Here is a 24,186-nt window from a genome sequence, read left to right on the forward strand (position 1 = left end):
CAGGGGATGCAAGACGGCAGTGATGAGTGACATGTGGGGGGAGGGGGTGCTACCAGGGCACGAGGCAGTGATGAAGTTGGACCCGGAGGGTGGTGCCCGGGCTGGCCTTCCTCTGGAGAGCACGGCCTCGTGCAGGCCTTATAGCCAGGTCTCACCAAGTCGTCTCAGACACCCTATTTGGAAGATGAAATGATCCCTGTTTTCTGTTTTTTGTTTTTTTTTGCGGTACGCGGGCCTCTCACTGTCGCGGCCTCTCCCGTTGCGGAGCACAGGCTCCGGACGCGCAGGCTCAGCGGCCATGGCTCACGGGCCCAGCCACTCCGCGGCATGTGGGATCTTCCCGGACCGGGGCACGAACCCGTGTCCCCTGCATCGGCAGGCGGACTCTCAACCACTGCGCCACCAGGGAAGCCCGATCCCTGTTTTATAGACACAGATAGTCAAGTAGGTTTGATAACTCTCCCTGGCAACCCAGGACTGAGCCAGGGTCCTAATCTAGACCCCCGACTCCCTGTCCCAAGGATACAGCTTGATGATGACTGCACTGTTTTCTCAGGCTCCCAGTGGTCCTGCCCCGCCCCCACGAGAGGTCAGGGAATCAGAATCAATACTCTTCTCCAGCCCAGCCTCGGAGGGTGAGAGCAGAGCTGGTGTTTCTCCCTCCCCCCGTCCCCCCCATGCTGGTTTAGTTTGTATGCAGGAGCTATTGAAGACCTATCTTTCCTTCCCCACTTTCCCCCAACAGTCTCCAATCTGTTCCCGGAGATCTGGGATTTCCACTGTTGCACATTCATTTCTTTGACTAAAGTTTCTTATCTCTAGCTACAAAGCAGAGATTTAATGTATCAATTATAATCCGTCATTTACATCACGGTGTGAGCGTGTCAATCATAGGGGTTTTGAGGAAGGGGAGAGAGAAGCTGAGACATACAGAGCGTGGCTGGAGGGCAACTCAGGCTGCGAGGCAGGGGGCTGTGTGTGCTTTGTTTACATCTGTATCCTCGACACAGTGGCTGGCTTGGAGGTGCAGTCAACAAATAGCAGTGGGAAGAGAAAAAAGAGAGAGGGCTAAAGGAGGGGCGGGGAGGGCAGATGGCAGGGATGGAGGGAGGAAGAGAGCTGGAGGGGGAGGGGGCGTTTAGGAGGAAGCCAGCACCACTCAGAGAAGAAAGGAAAAAAATAAAGCAGGGCTTCCCTGGTGGCGCAGTGGTTGAGAGTCCGCCTGCCAATGCAGGGGACACGGGTTCGTGCTCCCGTCCGGGAAGATCCCACATGCCGCGGAGCGGCTGGGCCCGTGAGCCATGGCCGCTGAGCCTGCGCGTCCGGAGCCTGTGCTCCGCAACGGGAGAGGCCACAGCGGTGAGAGGCCCGTGTACCGAAAAGAAAAAAAAAAAAATAGCAGAATGGGGTGATGTTGGAAAATAAGCCTTGCTTAACTGCACAGTTCTGCTTCCATCCTTCCCTCTGTGCTCTGCACCACAGTTCAGAGATTTAAAATCTCCCCCAAGCTTACTGCAAAGGGTCCCGTATTTCCAAGCCACAACCTAGTAAATGCGTCACTGCCACGGGCCATCAGGGCTGCCTTGACTGTGCGCAGGCTGAGCTGCGTAAGGACGGTCCCCTGGCAAAGCCCATCCACGTCACCACGAGCTTGCTGGGGCCACAGGACTCGCAATCGCCTTATTCCTTGAGCGGTATCTGTGGGGTTTCCCCCTTTATAGCAGAATTATAAAGTCACTTTACGACAGTAACAGACTGTCTCAAATACCAAGTTCACCTCAGACAATGCTTATTCAGTAACAGAACTTCTCTGGCTCCTGCAGAGCTGCAAACTCCCAACATTTTATTGCCAATTATATTTAATGTCAACTGGAGGGAAAACAATGTCTTCCCTATTATCCATCCTGGGTCCCTAAACGCCATCTGGGACTCTGCTCCGAAGGGCACCCGGTGAGCACAGCTGTCTGGTCGCAGCCTGGCGCCCTGGGAGCTCAGGTTACCTGCATCCGGCTTTGGGGCTCCGCCACCCCCATCCCGGGCCCTGCTTCCTCCTGGGGCAGCCGAAAGCAGAGGGCTTTCCCCGCTAAGGACAGACACTCACACCGGAGACCTAACCTAATGGGTCCTCACAGTGTCTGACCGAGTGGCCAGTTCCTCCACAACCAAGAGGACCTCAGTCCAAGCCTCCTCTGGCCCTGCTTACAAGGCACCAGGGACCTTGGCACCGTGCACACACACACAACTACACACACATACGTGGTATGTATCGGTGCAAACCTACGTCTGTTTGTCTAGTAGACACACATCTGTCTAAACATGCACACATATGTATATTCAGATAGATTTTTTGTGTTAACAAATAGAAAAGCATTTCTGCAAAAAAAAAGACACTTGGATATTTGACTAAAATGACCTTGAAAGTCCTTCTAACCTAGATGTTCTACAAGTTTATGTCTGGCTAACAGGTGAAGTGAAAGGAACAGAACTTGCCGTTTTGCGGTAGTAACTGGTGAGAGGTTTATGGCTGCTGGGAGGGAAGGGCTGTTGGCTGTGTTTTTATGAGAAAGAAAGAAATATGGAGCGTTCTCCAAAGGATCTGTCAAGTGGAAAACGCAGGCAAATGTACAACAGTGTGTGTGCTGTCGCTTTGTAAAGAGTGTGTGTGTGTGTGTGTGTCTGTGAGTGTGTGTCTGTGTGTGTGTGTTTGTGGGGGGGGTCTGTGTGTGTGTGTGTGTGTGTCTGTGAGTGTGTGTGTGTGTCTCTGTGTGTCTGTGCCTGTGTGTGCATGTGTCTCTGTGAGTGTGTCTCTGTGTGTGTGTGCGTCTGTGTGTCTGAGTGTGTGTTTGTGTGTGTCTCTGTGTGTGAGTGTGTCTGTGTGTGTTTGTGTGGGGTCTGTGTGTGTGCATGGGTGTGTGTCTGTGTGTGTGTGTCTGTGTGTGTGCATGTGTGTGTGTGTGCACGCACATGTACAGAACACTCTGGAAGGAGCCAGGACTGGTGCCCTCTGGGTGATGGGAGGCTGGGAGTCAGGGGGTGGGGGGCAAACCTCTTTCTGCCACATTTCGTGCCTTGTCATAAACCACCTCTCCCCCAGATACAAGTTAATTAACAAAATAGAGGTGTTGCCTTCCAGTCGACCTTCATCTTTATATTGTCTCCCCTGCTCGACTGCTCCTTCTTCATCTGATTTTAAAATCTAGTTCTCCTTCCTTGGGCACCTTCGGAGAACAGGAAAATTCATTTTGTCCATTCAGAGCTCCAGCTGATACATGACGGGGTCTGTTGATCTAGAGGCCCACTCTCCCCCCTCCCAGCAGCATCCGGCAGCTGGACATCATCGGGGAAGCACAGGGTATCAGGAGGACGAGGCTCTGACCTTGTTTTCTGACACTAACTAGCTGGGTGGCTGCGGGCTGCTCACTACTCCTCTCTGAGCTTGGTTTTCATTTGTGAAATGAAGAGGTGGGTTCCAGCACAAAGGTCCTGTCGGCTCTGCTGGTCTGGGATCCTGCTCTACGGAGGACAAGCTAAGCCTCTCCCTGCCCTTCTCTCCGGGCCGCTCTGGAGGAGACACGCTCTCCTGGGCTCCAGCAGGTTCCCCAGCTGCACACGCTGCAAGCTTCTTATTGAAACAAAGTCGCAAAGGTTCTGGACTCATTTCTCTCCCTCCTAACCCTCCTTCCCTCTTTTTCAATTCGCAGCCTCCAGAGGCTGTGTGTCTGGCTTGCTTAATTAAGATAAGACTTCAGAAAGATTTTAGTCCTCACGCTGTGATTCGTTACGCGGGCTCCAGTGCTCATTTCCATTTGCGGTTCTCATGCCTGTGCCTTTCAGATTTTGTCGCTTTCAGGACTTGATTGAATTTTAAGAGCCTGACTCCTTAATTCTGTTTATAAAGTTAAGCACCTGGTTGACCTGATCTCAATGGGGAGGGACCGATTTTGCTTGTTTACAATGAAATATACTGTCCTTCCACCGGGCATCCAAGCCTTGGAATGGAGGGGTTGATTTTACTTTAAGTCAGCTGCTTGGGAAGACATATCTTTTTCAACTGGAGATGTCTTCCTAGGGTAAAACTCCAAATCCAAACCCATCCCCTCCCTCTCACTCTAGATCATTCCCAAACAGTACAGGACATTACACATGAGGCAGACAGCAGAACGATTTTTTTTTTTTTTGCGGTACGCGGGCCTCTCACTGCTGTGGCCTCTCCCGTTGCGGAGCAACAGGCTCCGGACGCGCAGGCTCAGCGGCCATGGCTCACGGGCCCAGCCGCTCCGCGGCATGTAGGATCTTCCCGGACCGGGGCACGAACCCGCGTCCCCTGCATTGTCAGGCGGACTCCCAACCACTGCGCCACCTGGGAAGCCCCGGCAGAACAATTTGATTTAGGCTCTGATGCACCAACGATTTGCCAGCCGTCAGACAGAGCCAGGGCTTTTGAACAAAGACAGTTAACACATGTAAAACATCAAGCATTGGTAAGGCTGCCCTCTTTTTGAAATCAGACTTTATACCTTACCTCACCCAGGACCAGGCACCCAGGTTTTGCAGAATGACTACATGAGTCCTCGAACAAACGAGTAAGTGAAGGGTGGCCAGTCCTAGTCCTGGGCACAGTTTTCCGGCTGACTCATTTGTCACTGTGGGGAGTCAGCAGCATGTGTCCAGCACTTAGCGTCTCAGGACAGGTACTTAACACCTCTGAACCTCAGTTTCCTCATCCATAAACTAGAGTTGATAACCATGGTACCTGGACGCTGAGAAGGTCAAATGAGATAATGTCAGATTTTCGACGTAAGTGAGGTACGCTGAGTGCCCAAGACAGTGTTGAAAGCACTGAGTAGCTTTCAACACATGTTGCTGATGTGAATCTGCCAGTGAATGCACTGGTACATGGGTGAACAGATAAGCAAGTGAGATTCCGGGGCCTCAGAGAGCCCTTGTTCTCAAAGCCTAACACTCCTGAGACCGCTTCCTCAGTGACTTCTCTGGGTCAGGTGCAGACCCAGCCTTGGACTGTTCCCAGGGGCACCTCCATCCAGCAAGCCGAACCCAATGGCTGGACACCTAGTTTATCAGCAAACCAGTCCCCAGAGATATGGGGCTGCCCACACAGGGCCCACAGAGAGGAAGGCTGAAAAAGGAAGGAAAAAGAGGAAGGAAAAAAATGGGCAGAGCTGGGGTGAAGCGTCCAGGGCACTGTCACACGCCCTGTCGAACTACATGCTGACCTCGGAAGTCTTCCTGGCCCACTCTGTTCTCCCAGGTCTCCGAACCATGACAGTCAATGTCTGGTCGTTCCACTCACTCAGGATTTTCCCCCAGACTGCCCCCTATTTGTTGGCTGGATAACGTCTTTCTAATCACATAATACGTTGTCTGAGAATGAGGCTGTACGTTTCTCGTCAATCCTAGGGAGTGCTCGGCACAGGACTGGTCTGCTTCACAGTCTCAGAATCCTAGAAGGTTAGAAGAGGTCCCAGGGACCAAGGAGCCCCATCCCCATGTTATGAGCAAGGAGAAGGGTCTGGGGGGCGGGCTAACGCGCTCACAGCAGGGGACGGATCTGGAGGGCACAAGGGTGACACTCACATCTCCTTCTCCTGGTGGAGTTTTCGGGCCTCTTGCTGGAGGCTTTCCAGCTGCTGCTGGGCATCCTGCAGCTCCCAGGACGTCCGCTCCAACTCCCCAGCCAGCTCCTGGTTGGTGAGCTTCAGCTTGGCGTTCTCAGCCTTGGTTTCGTGCTTGTTGTTGTGCAGGGCGGTGCACTGGCCTTCCAGCTGGAAAGGGACGGGGGCGTTGTGCAGAGGGGAGCGATGAGCAAGCTCCACCCCCACCAGGCTGGCCTTTCCCAGCCGCGCCCTGCTTCCTCCACCTGGTGGGCGGGAACCCATGCTACTGCCCCTCACTGCCCTCAAGCCTCAGTCAGCTTTGTCCTGCCCCTTAATGCACACACACACACACACTTCTGGAGGCAGGAAGGACAAATTCAGTTTAATGAATGTGGCCAGTAAGAGAAGAAGGAAGCAACAACAAGGAATATTGTGTGATTCTCAAGAGGCCCCTGAGTAATCAGGCAAGCATGCAGTAATTAAGTCGAGTGGCAATCATTCATTGGAGGCATAAATCTAACTGGTAAGAACTTAATGCATAATAGTGAAGAGGAAAGAGAGGAGGAGAAGCCAGGCACACTGTGCAGGGCGGGGGTGGGGGTGGGGGTGGGCGAGGGGGAGGCAGCTGGCGGTGAGAGTGTCTTGCTGCAGGAGAGAAACCAAAATCTACAGGTTGGGTACTCAGAGGAGTGGAACCGTCTCCAGCCTTAGCATGGGGGTGTCTTCAAGTGTATTTTAATGTGCTGCTAAAAATATCCCTTTCTATTCAAATGGAACCAATGTGTCTGGGTCTGTCCAGGGCTGGATGCCTTCCAGCACCAGACAAAACAAAACAGGAGGCCAAGCGGCACCCGGGCCTCTCTCTCCTACGAGCCTTGCTTTGGAGACGAGGCTGTGGGCGCGAGGTTTGCCTAGGTAACCCATCTCCCTGGGGTCCTGAGCCACGCACTCCCAGCCACAGTGGGTGGACCCTGGGACACCACCCAGCCTGCCTCTGGGGACTCAGGTGCGTCAGGGGCACGTCTGGTGTCTGCATCCACCCTGCGTGGTGACGGGAAGTGTCCCAAAGGAGGCTGGCGCACCTTGTACGGGCACATAGGAAGACAGGGGATGGACAAGTTGACCTTTGTCCTGGTCAACCTGCTCTTCCAGCTGGAGGCATCCCTGGCCCTCCTGGCAGGAAGACATCACAGTCTGCAGCCTCCCCCCAGATATCAGTGTGTGTGACCACAGCATCCCCCTTATCTCTCACACAGGATGCAGGAAACAAAGTAACGATTTGGCGTTCTGGCGGCTCCTGGGCATAATTACACCACAATGCCTGCGGGGGATACTTGGGAGAATTCTTGGCAATTTTTCCAAAGTTAAACACCAGGCATTGGAGAGTAAAGGCTTTATCTTGGGATCACCTGTGATTTCAGATTTTCTCTTTTGTTCAACTAAATGGTTCTTCTCAGATTTAAGAAAACAGAGTCCTTAAGTGAATGGCAGGGAAAGTGGGCAAGCGCCACAGGAGGGGATGGAGTGCAGGGCAGGTGCTCTGAGGACACGGACACGAACATACCCGCTTCTGCTTCTGGATGAGCTGCTCCAGTTCCTGCTCCTTGGAGAACAGCTTCCGTTCCAGCTCCTGACTGCACGCCTGGAACCTCTCCGTGTCCTGCCAAGCCGGGAAGAAGGACACATGAGGCCCAGATGCACCGGGATGGAGATTTTTTTCCCCCCACCTTGAACCTGCTCAACAGCAGGGAGGGGCCCGCCCATCCTTTGGGGTCTTCCCACAACATCCCAGGGCTTTGGTCACCCGCCTGCCCTGGCGGATGGAGAGTGTGCCCAACGCCAGCTCCCACCACATATGACATGTCGGATGACCGCCTCCCACAGGAGAGGCAGCGTCGGTTAGTGGGCGGGTACCGAACGGGGAACAGAACAGGGGCTGAGCTGGAATCTCAGGCCTCAGGCTCCTGTCTGTCCACTGGAAGATGGAATGTCCTTCCGGCTCGTTTATTCTGTCCATGTTGGGCGCAGTCATTCAATCCTTTAAACTGCCCTCCCTCTGAAAACACAGGGGCCCCACTTCTTCCTCCTTCAGGCGGGTCTACGCCCTCGCTGTGTCCCTGCTGGGACGGAGGGCTCCCAAGCCCCGAGGGGGGGTCTCTCCCGTGAGCTCCACAGCCCCTCCCCCCTGCCCTAGAACCGGCCTTCCCCACTCAGGGATGTGGAGACCCCAGTGATGCAAGCGGGAAGGGGCCTGGTCGTGGGACAAAGAGGAAAGTGTGTAGCTGGCAGGGTGCCTGACACTCTCACCAGAGCCTGACCCGGTGTAAGGGCCCTGAGTGGGCAGCGGGAGACTTGGGGTCCAGCCCTGCCTTGCCCAGCCTCCCTGCTTTTTTCTTCCACGTCGCTGTTTCTTGGGAAACATGTTCTCTGCTTGTCCGAGGCATGGCCGCGGCGCAGGCCAGGTAGGAAGAGAAGAAAGCATCATAGCCTCCATATAACTCACCACAGGAGCCCCAAGGGCTTTCCGTGATGTGGAACGACACCTCCCCAAGGAAGACAGTGGTGAGACTCAGCCCTAGGGGGCAGCCCTGTCTGGAAGCAGCAAGGTGAGGGGACAGCAGCCCCCGTCAAAGCCCAGGGCTCTTCCTCAGCCCCTCATCTGGGGACGCCACCTCGTTCCTCAGCCCACTTTTTTTTTTTTTTTTTTTTTTTTTGCGGTACGTGGGCCTCTCACTGTTGTGGCCTCTCCCGTTGCAGAGCACAGGCTCCGGACGTGCAGGTTCAGCGGCCATGGCTCACAGGCCCAGCCGCGCTGTGGAGTGTGGGATCTTCCCAGACCGGGGCACGAACCCGTGTCCCCTGCATCGGCAGGCGGACTCTCAACCACTGCGCCACCAGGGAAGCCCTCTCTGCCCATTTTGGACAGGTCAGCGGGGCTCGGGGGGAGCCTGTGACCGTCCTCGTGTCGGCCACACCTGACGGTGGAGGCAGGGTATGACCAGGCAGCCTCTGCTCCCAACGTTTGCTGCAGGGAATCTTGTCCACCCCGCTGGCTGGGGGTGGGGCGAGCAGCTCCAGGACCCCCAGCTGATGCCGGCAGCCCCGCAAAGGCCAGACGGAGTGTCTTAGCGGCCCTGCTGGGCACAGAGTGCTGAGGGGGTCACGGCCAGTGAGATGCCGAGCGCCAAGCTGGCCAGAGGGTGCAGCCTCTCAAGCTGTCATGAACTGTAGACCACCAACCTCACACGGTGGCCAGGCCACGCCTGCGCGCCCAAAGGCTTCGCAGCACGGCCAACACGTGTTCACGGCTCCCACGCGTACGCAAACAGCGTACATCGCAGAGCTGAGCCTGAAAGGCGTTTGGGGCTCAGAGGCCTTGAGAAGGGAGGAGCCGGGCTGGGGGGTGGGGCGCGGCAGCGGGGTCAGACCCCCCAACTGGGGCAGATTTGCCCTGGAATTCGCCCCCCCCAGCCCCGACCTCTTTCCGTTCCCAGTCCCCAGGCGTTGACCCACCTATTGCTTCTGGAAGCAGCATCTTTCCTTAGCTATGACCTTTGACTTGTAGTCATGGTGGGGGGGAGGGGGCCGAATGCCGCCCCCCCCCCCCAGAACTCGGCCCCTCTGTGCACAAAGCCACTGGGGTAAAGGGAGCGGGTCTACTATTGCAGGGGATGCGTGGGGGGGGGCGGTAAGGCTGAGGCTTCTGGAAAAGCCCCCCGCCCCCGTAGAGTCCGCTCGGTGAGGAGATGCGTGTTCTCTCTGCCTGTTCGCCTTCACTAAGGCTGGATGTCGGGGGAGGGCGGTGTCAGCCAGGACGCATTAGCGCTCTAAAAAGGAAGGCGAGGGGGAGGTCTGGAAATACTGCCCAGCCTCCAGAGGGCTCTGGGTGGAGAACACAACCGGCTTTTTCTGGAAAGCATTCTGACGCCCTCTCAGCTGGAAGGGCGTCTGTGATAAGAAATGGGGCCGTGGTGTGAATAATCGGCAGAATGAAGTGAAACGCTGGTTTAGACCAACCTGCCTTAAGGAGCAGGGGAGCGATGTGACAGCGCCTCAGGTTCAGGCTTTAGAGGCAGCAAGCCAGTGATGGGGTCTCTATGTTCAAAATTCATACGTTGAAACTTAACCCCAAGGAGATGGCCCCAAGGAGGTGGGCTCTTTGGGAGGCGATTAGGTCACGAGGGCAGAGCCCACCAGAGTGGGATTAGTGCCCTCGTCCGATACCCCAGAGAGCCTGCTTGCCCACGTGAGGACACAGAGAAGTTGGCAGCCTGCAACCCGGGACAGGGCTGTTGCTTGAACCCGACTGCGCTGGCACCCTGATCTTGGACTTCCAGCCTCCAAAGGCGTGAGAGATGAGTGTTCGTTGTTTATAAGCCACCCAGGTTATGATATTTTTGTAATGGCCCGAACTAAGACAGGAGGCCGCCTTTCAAATCCAAGACTTTTCCGCTGAGAACCCAACAAGTGGATAATCCGAAAATGGGTAAGAGGGAGTTTCCTGTAGCTCCGTCTCATGAATATGTTCCCCTAAAGGATCCTGCTTAGCCTGGAACAGGAAGGGATTTCACCAGTTCTGAGCTCCCAAGACAAACAACGGGGCTTGGTGGAAGGCTAAGTGCCTGACTAAGAGCAGGAATGTGAGTTTTACATTTTCCCCCTTGGAATTCGAGAAGAGTGGCACTTGAGTTGTCTTGGGAATTAAAATTTCTAGGTTTCCAAGGGGAAAGGATGGGAAGCATCGGCTCTAACGAGGGTCCCCTTAGGGGAGCTGCTGGGCGTGGAGTGGCACGGGCTGTCGCGTTCGTGCAGGCTTGCCGTGGAGGTCTCGGGAGCAGCTAACGTCAAGCCAGGCTTCAGGCTGCTTCAACTGGTAAAGCCCCTCCATCCTTCTCTGCATTGATTCCTTGTTCATTCATTCACTGATTCAACAACTACCTGTTGAACGCCTGCCTGCTGTGCTCCAAGCACGGTGGAAGTGCTGAGGGTACATTAGTACGTAAAAGGTAAAGATCCCTGCTCTTTGGGGCTTACATCTTAGTAGGACGAGACAGACCACAATCAATAAAAATAAACCGGGAAATTATATGCCATATTTGAAGGTGACAATGGCCTTGAAAAAAATAAACAAAGCAGGGAAACAGGAAATCAATAGTGCCATGCAGCACTGGGGAGAGGGCGTGCTCAGAGCAGGTGGTATTGCAGCCTGGCCCGCAGAGCCAAGCCCCGGGAACGGATTCTTGCCTTGAGGAGAAACTGCTCTTCCTCGCTTTTGATTAACTGTTCCATCTCCTCGTACAGGTGCTGGATCTCTTCATCATAGGCAGCACTTTTCCTGCACAGGTGACAAAAAGAGAGCGCGATGAGATGCCTTTATCCCCCAGTGGAGCTCTGGGTGGCGTGGGTGACCATGGCGGTCGGGTCAGCCAAGGCTGCAGGGTCAGCTCCCCGGGATCAGCTGACCACTGAGGCCCAGCAGGACCCTCTCATCCTCCTATCTCCCAGCTGTCCCTCCCAGGCATCCCTGGGTCCACCTTCCTGTCCTCTGCTTTATCTCAGCAGCCTCTGTGACACTCACCGTCCTATTGCCCACTGATCCCTATACGCTTGTTGACAGCATAAAGGTGTGTGGTGTGGGCTTCCTTTCTGCTTGGTTTCTTGGTGTATCTGTTTCCCACTTTGGGCGCTTTCTCTCTACCTGGTTCCGTCAGCACCACCTGAACTGTACTCTCCTGGAAACTATGTGCTGAACTTTGCGTGACCCTCATTTCTCATAGGATCTCAAAGGGTTCCATGGTGGTGACCACCGCCACCATCACAACACCCCTAGAAAGGAAGGGGGCCACACCTGTCCAAGGGCTCACCCATCTCGGCACAGGGCCATGGGAAGGGTGAGGCTGGGTAAATGCTGATGGCAATAGTGACACGCTGGGTTCTCAGCGTCCCCTCCTACTCCAAAGAGCCCCGCAGGACAGGAAGTACGTAGCTGGCCTCTCTGCTCCTACGTGGAGATGAAGACAGATGCGGCTCTGGGGACAAGGTTTTGTGGGTCACCCCGGGATGGCTCCTCTTTCTCTCCCAGTAATAGATCCTCCTTCAAGTACTCCCCCAAGTTCAAACGGGAAGGACCAGGTATTAGCATTCGAACCAAGACTGGAGATGATCACATGTGACATTCCCAGGGGGTTGCACCTCTACACCTCTTCTCTGACTGGGCATGGAAGGTCCTCTCTGCCCCTCGCTCCCTGCCCTCCGTCCTGTTAAGGAAACTCTAGGCTCCAGCAAGCAGGCTTACGTCATAGCTCTCCAGGGCTGCTTTGAACCTGCAATATACACACCTACTGCCAATTCTGGTACCTGCCATTCTAAACTCAAATGCTGGCACTGCCTTGTTCTTTATTCAACGAAGGAGGCGTTTATAATTGAACAAACAGCCCTGGTTCTCGGTTCTAAGAGGTACCAGAGAGATTTCGGAAGAAAACGTCAAGGATGGGAAAGCATTCATTCCCCTGAGCCTTCCGTCATTCTAAGTCCCACCTCCCTGTATCCCCAAGTCCCCCTGGGACTCCAGTCCAGCGCCAGGCCTCCCCCGCCGCCCGAGGCTGCACCACAGCCCATAGGCTGCCCCTTCCCCACTCGCTACCTGTGCACCACATGCACAGGCTGCCATTTTGACTGGCATCCTTCCAGTTCTACAGAAACCACACAGCTGACCCAGACGAGGGAACCGGTGTGGATCTGCACGGTCAAGGTCACTCACCTGTCTGAGTTCCCTTTCTTGGTTGTATCCCCAAGACCACAGACCCGACTCTGAGTGAGTATGGCACTGGCCCAGGGTGTGCTCAGCAGGAGGACACAGCTCTCCAAGACTCCTCCAAGCCAAGGCTCTGTGTTCATCACTGGGCTTCCCATCCCAGGAGTAACAAACGTCTTTCTGGTGAAGAATGAGAACTCTCTTCTTGGTGAATGACAAATGTTTGGACTGTTACTTTGGTTCTTAGCTACCCCATGACAATTACAAGAAAACCTTGGCAAGAAGTAAGGAGCCGAGGCACCTGCTGTTGCATAGGGACACCTCAGGGGCAGAAATGATACAGTGGAAAGGAAATTTCAGAAACAGAGATGGTCTTCCCCTGGTGCCTGGAGTTATCTTCCTGTGCTGGAAGAAATTCCAATGCTACGTGGTAAACGGTATCCAGGAAAACTTTAGAGACAATGATTCCAACTATATAAGCACCAGGGAACTAATAAAGTGATATGAGAAAAACTTAAAAATGGATTTGACGCTGCTAAAGCAACACTGGTCACAGTCAGGCACATAAGCTGTGTACCGTTTAGGCCTAATAACCATGCAGAGCATTAATTCCACACTATCATTAAATGTGTTATATTAACTTGAAGTTTTATTGGATTAAATTAATAAACTCTATGCTTCTCGTGCTCACATGTCAGTCTGTTAGTCGTGAAGTAAGTAATTTTGCAAATTGCTACTAACAAACAAATGGGGGGAAGAGAGATGTAGCCTCTGAATGGCACCTACTCCCAGCCCTCAACACAAAGGATGCGCCCACAAAGAAGTCCTGGGATGCAGGCGGGCATCCGCGATCCTGGGCCCACACTGGATCAGACATGGAGCTCATTCTTGGCAAACGCTCTTGAACAAAACCAGCCAGCATCCTGGTAGGCTGCCAAGGCCTGAATGTCTTCAGAGGATGAGCCCTGACCCAGGGCCGGACACCCGAGCCCCGACAACGAGATCATTAAGGTGCTGTGCACACCAATCCCATCACCAAACCAGCTCAGAGGGCAGAAGACCTCCTCCGATCCCAAAGTAGCACCTGTACCCCCGGCTCCTCCCAGCATCATCTCGATGACCAAACAAGAGAGCAGGTTTGCAAGGTATTTGAACTGCAAAGTCCTAAATGGATGTAAGGGATTATTTATTATCGTAATTATTATCATGGGCTGCGGGGGGCAAGGGCTAACACTCCCCAAGGGGAGGAGGGTCTTTGTTTCAAGAATAAAAGGGTTGCTAGGTTTGGAAAGGGGCAGAAGCAATCAGCAAGATGAAGAACAGGAAGCTTAGTCAATCAAACCTCCTGTCAGAGCGAGATCCATTTGAGATGCAGGCTGTGTGTGAGCAGGGGCTGCAGAGAAATTATTTTTCTGGGAGAAACAATGGCTAGAGACACTCTCAAAACACCTGGGCAGGGCTTCCCTGGTGGCACAGTGGTTGAGGGTCCACCTGCTGATGCAGGGGACACGGGTTCGTGCCCCGGTCCGGGAAGATCCCACATGCCGCGGAACGGCTGGGCCCGTGAGCCATGGCCGCTGAGCCTGCGCGTCCGGAGCCTGTGCTCCGCAACGGGAGAGGCCACAACGGTGAGAGGCCCCCGTACCGCAAAAAAAAAAAAAAAAAAAAAAAATCTGGGCATATGGCTTATGGTGCTCCAGCCGGGCTCACCACGTTCTGCCATCAGAGGAAAGAGGCAACGGATTATGTTTGCTTATTATACACCCCTTTGTTGCCACTATTTCTAAAGCCACTCAGATTGCCTGACGCACACAAACACAGACTTTGAAGTCTTCTCCATGAGTATTTCCCTGTCTGTTCCAACGCACTGACCCCCTTCTCTGACCTCGGAGGACACCATGTGTCTTTATGTGAACATTTCAAAGCCCTGAACTACTCTTTCCTTTGGGTTTATGCTGTCTTCCCTAGGTTACGAACACTCAGGCATTGATGTCACCCACAGGGCCTGTGCTCAAAATGTTAATGCTGAAAATCTGTAAGAAATAAATTTAAGACTTTGGATACCAGACTCAGAAGTCCATGGGTGGACCACATGGCAGGAAATACCAGATTCCAGGGGAATTGAAGAATTTCGGGGTTGGAAGGCTTGTCTGATCCAACCACCTATGTTTCCAGTGTTAAAATCCTCGCCACAATATCTCCACCAAGTATTTACCCAGACCAGGTTAGAACACCTCCAGGGAGACGGAATGCTGGATCTCTAAGCAGCTCTTTCATCTATGGACTATTCTGGCTCATAGACATGTGTCTTTCTATGACCTTATCCTGCCTCTGTGTAATAACCCTTCATATATTTTAAAACAGCATTAAGACATCTAGGAGTAGCCTTGGGTTGCGGTCATGCCTCTCCACTTCCTCCAGCCATGTCTCACATGGAATTTTTCTTTTGGAAGTCCCTTCACCATCCCCTTTACTATTCTCTGAATGGGCTCTAATTGAGCTTTCTCAAGCCATAGAGTCACAAACTGAATGCCCAGTGTATGAGGGCTGATCGGTGCAGATTAGATCTCTCTTGCTTTAGTTGCTGCCTACCTATTCATGCAGCCTAAGAGCACATTCACTTTTCTGGGCAGTCACATCACATAGTTGATGAACGCTGAACCCATTTGTCGACTAAAACCTCGAAACTTGATGGCAGAGTGATGGTTTTTGTTTTAAAGATGGTGCGACTGAGGGGCTTCCCTGGTGGCACAGCGGTTAAGAATCCGCCTGCTAATGCAGGGGACATGGGTTCAAGCCCTGGTCCCGGAAGATCCCACATGCCACGGAGCAACCAAGCCCATGAGCCACAACTACTGAGCCCATGTGCCACAACTACTGAAGCCCATGCACCTAGAGCTTGTGCTCCACAGCAAAGACAAGCCACCACAACAAGAAGCCCACTTGTTACAACTAGAGAAAGCCCATGCACAGCAACGAAGACCCAAAGCAGCCAAAAATAAATTAATTAATTAATTTAAAAAACAAAGAAAAAGGTGGTGTGACTGAATCATATCTCTCCCACCTTGTGCTTTGGCCATTGGTGTTTTGGATTTTGGCAAGATCTCAAATGCAATTCTGTTAGGTTTTATGCCTGTTAGATTCAGTCCATCTTTCTCAACTGTCACTATCTTAATGGATCCCAGCTGGTGGCCCAGTGTATTCAATGACCTTCCAAATTCTGTTGATACTTTAAGTTTTCAATCATAATGTAATCTAAATAACCTATAATGTTGGTTTTGATTATTTAATTTATCTGAGATTTACTTAGAAGAGCATTTTAGGGACTACTCTGGTGGTCCAGTGGTTAAGACTCTGAGTTCCCAGTGCAGGGGGCCTGGGTTTGATCCCTTGTCAGGGAACTAGATCCCGCATGCTGCAACTAAAGAGCCCCCATGCTGCAACTAAGGAGTCCACATGCCACAACTAAAGCTCCCGTGTGCCATGACAAAGATCCTGTGAAGCCAAATAAATAAAATAAATATATTTTTAAAAAGAAAAAAAGAAAGAGCATTTTAAAAAATATATAAACTGTTGGTTTCTAGTTTTATTGTATTATAGTAAGAAACTTTATTGGTAAGGGATTACTTTTTGGAATCTATTAGCCTTTCCTTTGTATCCCCATATTGTCAATTTTTACATAAGTTCTATAAGAAGAATGTGTATTCTACTGCAAGGCACACAACTCCCCATTCATCTCTTAAATCAAGCTTGCTGGTTGATGGTTTCAAACACTTTGTATATTTGATGTGCTTTTTTTGTTTGTTTGTTTGTTTGTTTTGCGGTACACAGGCCTCTCACTGTTGTGGCCTCTCCCGTTGCAGAGCACAGGCTCCGGATGCGCAGGCTCAGCGGCCATGGCTCACGGGCCCAGCCGCTCCGCGGCACGTGGGATCCTCCCGGACCGGGGCACAAACCCGTGTCCCCTGCATCGGCAGGCGGACTCTCAACCACTGCGCCACCAGGGAAGCTCTGATGTGCTTTTTGCTTGACTGATATGTCAAATTTGAGATAAGTTTGTTGAAGTCTTTTAAACTTTTAAAATGCTTTTAAAGTCTTGTTTTTATCAAATGTTCTTTGTTTTTCTAAGTTTCTGCTTTTTGTGTTTTGCTATGTTGTTTGGCACATACAGGTTTATATTTGTTGTATCTTCTCTATGGATGAACATTTTTTTTTTATTACTACAAAATATTCTTCCATATCTCCCTTAATTCGTCATTGGTAAACATGTTGAACACAAGAAGAACAGTGTGTAATGGAGCTCTCTGAGCTATCAATTAATTACATGTGAGCATAAATATGCAACCTGTCTTCTATTAACCACTCTGAAAACACTCCCTTCCCCCAGGGCAGTGTCTAATGATTTCATTCTATGATATCTATGCCTAGTTATTTTGAACAACACAGGGAGGAGGAGACAGAGAAGAGATAGATAAGAGAAGGGAGGGAGAGAGACGTGAGTTCTCAGGGGGGTGGGGGACATATGTGTGAAGGAGCCAGGGAGAGTGAGTAAGAGTCAGGAGCACTAATTATTTATCCTCTCCCTTCTGTCTCACTGTGATAGCTGCGGAGCCTCTCTTGTGTAGTCCAGGGTCATGTAGGTCTTAACCCCCTGTTGACACCTACAGTGGGCTCAGAGTTCATTAGGGCCAGAGTGAGAAGGCCTCGGTTCAAATCCTGCTTTTGACATTTATAAGCTTTCTGGCCTTGGACGAGTCACATTACCTCAATGAGCTCGAGGTTTTCTGTATCTGGAAAACCAGATGGTAATACCTGTATTAGAAAGAAGTCATGTGTAAAAAATGGGTACCCATGAACTTATCTACAAAACAGAAATAGAGTTACAGATGGAGACAACAAACTTATGGTTACCAGGGGGTAAGGGGGGGAGGGATAAATTGGGAGATTGGGATTGACATATACACACCACATATATAAAATAGGTAACTAATAAGGACCTACTGCATAGCACAGGGAGCTCTACTCAATACTCTGTGATGGCCTATATGGGGAAAGAATCTAAAAAAAGAGTGGATCTATGTACATGTATAACTGATTCACTTTGCTGTACACCTGAAACTAACACAACACTGTAAATCAACTAGACGCCAATAAAAATACTTTAAAAAGAAAGAAATCATGTGGACTTAGTAAGATCATGCTTGTGGAAAGGTCTAGCAGACCCATTACGTCACCACCAGCATTAACAAGCATTGATTGACTACTTCATAAAACAACATTCTGGGTAACGTAATTTAGACTTACCGAATGGTCTCTGCCCACCAGGAATTCAGCGTTTATGAACTCCAAGTCCACGCGTAAGTGGCGTGGAGGAAAGGAACAGGCAGAAGAGGCCACACACCACCCCACGGTGCCAACCCCACCCCATGGTGCCTTCCTGAGCTCCAGCTGACATAATTCTGTGACCACACAGCCTTGGCTGAGTTAAGTGGAGGAAGCTACCTGCTCCGGCAGTGGGGCGGGTGTAGAGTTTTCAGGGGAAAAGTTAAGAAAGGCTGAGTCCAGAAAAGGGAGATGTTCAACAGTGGGGGGAAGGAGAGCAATTATATACTGGGGATGCTGCAAGGGTAGTAATGGATTGAAAAGGATGGAACCTACTGAAAGCCAGGGTGAGAGGCCCAGGTCTGACCTCGAGGATGCAGTGCCACCCAGGACGTCTGACTGTGGTGGATGCCCCCTCTCAGAAGGATGACTGTGTGTGTGTGTGTGTGTGTATGTGTGTGTGGGTGTGCAGTGTGCACGTGCATGGTATCAGGGGTACTGGAGATCTAAGGATGGGACACGTGGGGAGCAAAATGGGCTGGGAATAGTGATGCTTGTGTCAATACAAGGCTTAGGTTCAAAGAGGCCTTCAGAGAGAATTTGCAGCGAGCAAGGACTTTCCCTGCCAGCCTCCCACAGGTACTGTGGAAATTAATTAAGCTTCACAAAGTGCATTGCACACAGAGAGTCAAGGTACCAGGCTAGAACAGAGCATTAATACTCAGTTCCACCGGGGTTCCAGCTAATGGCACACAGGCCGAGCCTTTCTGCTATAGAATATTACTTGGTCAACATATTTTTTTCCTGTTCCCTCTCTCCTTTGCCTTCACTTAGGAACAAAGGGTCTCAGAAAGTCATCTGGTCCTGCCTCTAGGCTCTAGGCAGGGTGTGCTGAAATCATTCCAGGAAGAAAAGTAGCATCTTCCTTCCCTAAATGAAAGGATAGTCTTAACCTTGAACAGAACAAATGGCATTCTTCTACAGTTTAGATAAATTTCAGAAGCTTGAACTCAAAGCAGAGCTTCAGAAATGGCCGCTGGCCTTGGAGAGCAGTCGCTCTGATCTCATGTGTTTCCATGTGGACCGACAGTGGTCCGATCCACAGGACTCTGGTTTGCGAAGCCTGGGGAAAGGCAGATGCAGAGAGAGGAAGAGTTCCCCTCCCATCACAGACAAGTGTCCTGTATCCCATGTGAAGGAAGTGAGGATCGGGGCAGTGCAAGTGGCCTGTGTGTGGTCACCTGGTTCCTTGGGCCAGAGTGGGGGAAGGATCCAGGCCTCGACTCCCACCCCACGTGCATCTACAGTACCACACTGCCTTCCCACCATCCTCAGTTTTAAGACAAATATCATACGATATTATATGTGGAATCTAAAAAAAAAAGATACAAAAGAACTTATTTATGAAACAGAAATAGAGTCACAGATGTAGAAAACATCTGGTTTCCAGGGGAGAAAGGGGTGGGGGATAAATTGGGAGATTGACATATACACACTACGATATATAAAATGGATAACTAATAAGGACCTACTGGATAGCACAGGGAGCTCTACTCAATACTGTGTAATGACCTATATGGGAAAAGGATCTAAAAAAGAGGGGATATATGTCTATGTATAACTGATTCACTTTGCTGTACACCTGAAACTAACACAACATTGTAAATCAGCTATACTCCAATAAAAATTTTAAAAAAAGAAAAAGAAGGAAAGAAAAGAAAAGAAAAAAAAAAAAACCTGACAACTCCAAACCTCTGCATTTAGGATTGTCAGCATCTAAATTCCATCTGGGGTCTGTCAATTGTGGAGTGAGCACGCCCTGGGGTGAGGAATGGGGCCGAATGTCTGGAGGTTGCCCCCTTTCCCGGGTCTCCACCCCCGCCCCCGCCCCTCACGTTCTGATCACGGAGTGAAGACCCTGGGCCAGAAACATCTCAACGGGTCTGCTATTTGCCGGAGAAGAAAATGGAAGCAAGTTCAGCCTCCGCCAGCTTTGCCGTGGGGATGAGAACGGTCGTGAGGGCCTCAGACTCACCACTGCCCCCTGCCGCCTTCCCCACGCAACTGCGGTCTCCGGCTGCAAAGGGAGGCTCTTACTAGAAAAACCCACTTAGGGTTCCCTTGTTCCCCTGAAATCAGTCTCTCTCAGTGAAATCAGTCTCTCTCAGTCTCTCTAATGCCTCTCTGCCTCTGTCTCTGTCTGTCCCTCTCTCTCTCACAGGCACACAGCCCCACACGATGAGGGTAGAGGTGAATGAAAGGCAAACATAAGAGTTTGTAGAAAATTCTGCAAAGGCTGTAAAATCGCCAATTGGATTTTCAAGATGGATGGTTTCTCCCTAATTAGATTCTGCTGCCTTGTATAAACCAACTTTGCAGCTTTATCCCATCCGATAAAGCAAACCATTTCTCATCAGTCAGGTTTACAGATCATGCCCGCGGTATGCACACAGCACACAAATCGACCTCACCTTTCCATCTGCTCTCGGGGCCAAGTTAACAGTGTGCTTCTGCCTCCGATAATAATATACCAATACAAGGACACGTGCGTGACTAAGCTGTGGCCTTATGGCCTGGAGCCCTCCCCAAGAACTTCCCTCCACGCTGAGAACAGGAGTGGAATTATAGACTGGAAGGGCTCCTGGGCGTGCCTTTTGCAGGCTGGTACCTTCTGGAGAAACAGGCTAGAGCAGCATTTCTCAGTGGGGTCTGGGGTCTGCCTGCATCAGAACCCCTGGGGAACGTGTGCTAAGATGCACATTGCTGGGTCCCCTGCCCCCAAAACACACTGATTTAGACCCCCTGGAGGAGGGACCTGGGAATTTACTCTCTAATCAAGAGTCCATGGTCATTCTGAAACAAGCTAACATTCAAGAACCACACAGCTAAGGCTCGTCACAAGTGGTGCATAAGGGCCACCTGCCATGCGCACGAGGCTTTAATTGCTGCCCTACCTGGAAGCAAGGCCAAGGAAATGATGACCTCCCCGCCCACACACACATACCACAGAACACCAGCTCCCAGGCTTGGGTCAGGTGCCGGGATCACGGCTGGGCTGCCTGTCAGGCTGTGAGACACATTCCCTCCTGGTCTGGACACCCTTGCAGAGCCGAGGGAAATTGGTCTAGACAGAAAGCAGCAGGATAGTGGCCGGGTGGGAGCTGCAGGCGAAGCCCTCCCAGAGCCCCACCCCCCACGCTCCCGAGAAACTGCCCGAGGCCTGAATCATTTGGACGAGGACAGACTGCGCAGAGGACGGACTGATGCCCGTGAGGGTGTGGGGAGCATCGGAAAACTTGTCAAGGCCAAGGGCGGTCCACCGAGGATGCAGAAAAGGCTACTGAGCTGCAGAAGACTGAGAGGGCTGCCTTTGACCTCGAAAGCACTTTTCTTCAAAGAGCTCAAAGCACTCCCCGGACACAGCCTAATCCATTCTTACCCCCATCCTCCGCGTTAGATCTTGGTAAGGAACTCAACCAGGGCAACTCCTCTGGCAGATTCCAACTCGGGTCCAAAGTCAGAATCCCTTGGGATATTTTATACGCGCAGACTTGGAGCCCTCACCCCAGACCAAGGCAACGGGGCCCTCCTGGAGTAGGGCCCCAGCATCCCCTACTGGTGAAAGGTCTGAAGTTCCTGCTGCCTCCAGGCAGCATCGTTCTACATCTGGAGAGCTCAAGTTTTTTTTTTCCAGATCAACATAATTGGGCAGCGTGCTTTCAGTGGCAAAGGAATTCGTAGCTCTGATGGCCAGAAGTTCCTCCTCACGTCAAACCACGTCTCCCACGGTAAAATGTAAGGTTCGCCAAGCCTCTGCGTGGTGCACACAGAGAAAAGCAGCTCGGTTGCAATCTGACCCTCTCCTCCTCCGAGGGAAGTGGAGGGAATGCAGTCCACTCTGGAGGTGCCGCAGACGAGCTGGGCACCAGCCCAGGGCCCTGCATTCCACCTGGCCCCCACCTCACCCCGCCGGGCCGTGGCTGCTTCTCAGTGGACACGCGCCAGTGTCAAACACTGAACCCAGAGTCTAACTCAGATCTGAGGTTTTCTCAACTTCTGTCCCAAAGGCAAGAGGGTGGGAGGTTGAAGGCCCCCAGGCTTGCCTCTTTCCTCTGCTCCCGACATGCAGGGTCAGAAAATAAAATACACGGCCGGGAGGAAAGGCCTGGAGTTGCTTCTGACACTGCCCTAGAGCCTGGGCCTCCGGACATCAGCTTCAAGATGTCAAGCCCAAGCACTGCCCCCGCTGCATCCTCCCTCCTAGAGGCTGGAGGTGACCCTGGAAGATGCCGCAGGGGGGCCTTTCTCACTCACTGCAGTGAAACTGTAACCCTGAGGGACACGGCTTGGCTGGGGACCTGGGACCAGGACTCCCCCCACGTCGGTCGCAAGTCTCTGGGCCCCGTGGGACAGAGAAATGAGGTGTGTGGTTCGGAAAAGGGGGAGGCAGCTGAGGCCACTGCTGCCAATGGCCACGCTGTCAGGTGTTTCAACAGCACGGGGACTTCCTGGTCGGCTGTGCGGCAGAATTTTTCGGCTCTGCCTCACTGGTGTGATCGTAAACTCCTCAAAGACGGGGACTCTGTGCTCCGTTGGCTCAGCTCAGCCTGGCACAGAGTAAGTGCCCGTTACATGGCAGCTACTGGTCACACGTGACTGTAGCCCGGTGCCCAGCCCTCGGCTGCGCACAGCAGGCAAGTCTCGTCGCCCTCTCTGGGACGAGCGCTCATTTCCCAGATGGAGTGACGTGTTAGCCCCTGGACTGAACAACCGGCTCGTGGCGGAGACTGGGAGATGCTTTGACAGTCAGGGTTCCCCAGACTGCTGCCCGAGTCAAACGATGCCCCAGACCTTCCCTTCTCTCCCTTCACCAGCCAGAGGGTGCCCCTCCTGCAAACAAGCCCAAACCCCCAAACTCGCCTCCTAGATGTCCCAGAATCACTCAGCCTCATGCTGAACCATTTGTAAAACCTCCCATCTAACTATTCTGTATCCCATTGGGGTTTCAGTTTTTTCTTTGACTTCTATGCTGCAAGGACCTTCAGGGATCCCCTGGTCCAGGAGGAACCTGGAAACAAGATGTGAACAACCTTTTTCTTTCTTTAACAGAAGAGAAGAGAACACAAGAGACTCTAAGAGAAAACCTCAGAGTCCGTCACATGTCACGAGGGTGAACACGTTTCATGAAACTTTTGTCTCAGTTATTCACACACACAAGTGTGTGGGAGCTGCAAAGTCAAGTGCGTGTCTTCTGGCAGTCACAATCAGAAAGTTTGAACAACACCAATCCCGTTCTCGAATGTTGCCGGTAAGGAAACAGATGCACGGAGAGGTAAAGCACATTGCCTGAGGTCACACAGCTGGTCAGTGGCGGTGCCTGGGCAGGACCTCAGGTTGCTCCTGTCTCCTGTTGCAGTGCTCTGCTCGCTACAGGTCTCTAGGAAAAGGACTGCCAGAGAGCTCAGTGAGCCCCGAGCCCACCCGAGTCCCCCGGCCGGAGTGGACTCCATCAGCTGACCTGGGGCAGGGGTAGCTGGCAGGCATATGAACGGAGGATGGGCACAGAAGACTGCAACTCCTGGGTGAGCTAGTTTCGACCATGCAGCTGACAGTGACCTTGACTTTCAGCTCAAGACCTTTTTAACCATCATTGAATTGGAACCAAAACACGAATGGAGGCCACTTAGAGATGGATGTACGGCCCAAGAGGCTCTGCAGTAAGTCTCTCCCTGCAGAGGTGCAGGCCAGCAGAGGGGCCCCCTGCAGGTAAGATTCTGGGCCCCGAGCTGGGTCACTGCAGCCATTCCGGCCCTCGTCTCCTTAGGAAACAAGGGAGCCGTCCCCTCTGGGGGTGCCCCTGACTTTCACTGTGGCTCCTTGGGGTGAGCAGTGCTGGACTCAGAGGGGGCGGTGGTGAGGGGCAGAAAATAAGCCTCATTTTACACGTGAGAAAATCGAGGCTCAGAGAGGCCAAGAGACCAGAGCAAGGTCACAGAGCTAGCTGGTTGGAGGGCCACACACAACTCTGACCCAGAGCTCCTGATTCCCTGGGCCTGCTTCTCACATCCATGCAAGAGGCACCTGGACATCTTGTTAAAACGCAGAGTCGGTAGGCCTGGGGCGAGGCCTGAGGCTCTGCATTCCCGAGAAGCTTCCAGGTGATTCCATAGACTAGGCTTCGACAGCAAAGCTCTACACTGTGTTGTCTGGAAGGATAAAGCGATCCTTATACTTCACCTCCAGCTCTCCACTTCAGCCAGGCAAATCCTCCAAGACTCACAGACGTACTTATTTAAAATAGTAATAAATGTTATTATTTTAACATTCATCGAATACTTACTAAGTGCCCACACTGTTCTAAATGCTGACATGTAATCCTCACAGGTCTATGACACGGGTATTACTGTCCCTATCTTACACATAAGGAAGCTGCAACTCAGAGAGGTTAAGTAACTTGGCCTAAGTCACACAGCTAGTAAGCAGCAGAACCAAGAT

The 24,186-nt window shown here is 52.1% G+C and overlaps 1 protein-coding gene across 4 annotated transcripts in view; it reads right to left on the bottom strand.

The window, feature by feature from the left end:
- CRACR2A (calcium release activated channel regulator 2A) overlaps positions 1–24,186 on the bottom strand; it is a 118,130-nt gene that overhangs the window by 33,006 nt on the left and 60,938 nt on the right. For all 4 annotated transcript variants that reach the window (XR_003791039.1, XM_029204732.1, XM_029204734.1 and 1 more), the window contains exons 7-9: positions 10,860–10,950; positions 7,180–7,275; positions 5,596–5,783 (exon numbers count right to left, since the gene is read on the bottom strand). Coding sequence is in view for 3 of the 4 variants with exons in the window: in XM_029204732.1 (XP_029060565.1) it covers positions 5,596–5,783; positions 7,180–7,275; positions 10,860–10,950 (375 nt within the window). In the remaining variant the exon portion in view is untranslated. The remainder of the gene's footprint in view (positions 1–5,595; positions 5,784–7,179; positions 7,276–10,859; positions 10,951–24,186) is intronic.

Source organism: Monodon monoceros, unplaced genomic scaffold (genome assembly GCF_005190385.1).
Source record: "Monodon monoceros isolate NGI ecotype Baffin Bay Population unplaced genomic scaffold, NGI_Narwhal_1 Super_Scaffold_6, whole genome shotgun sequence".
Taxonomy (NCBI): Eukaryota; Metazoa; Chordata; class Mammalia; order Artiodactyla; family Monodontidae; genus Monodon; species Monodon monoceros.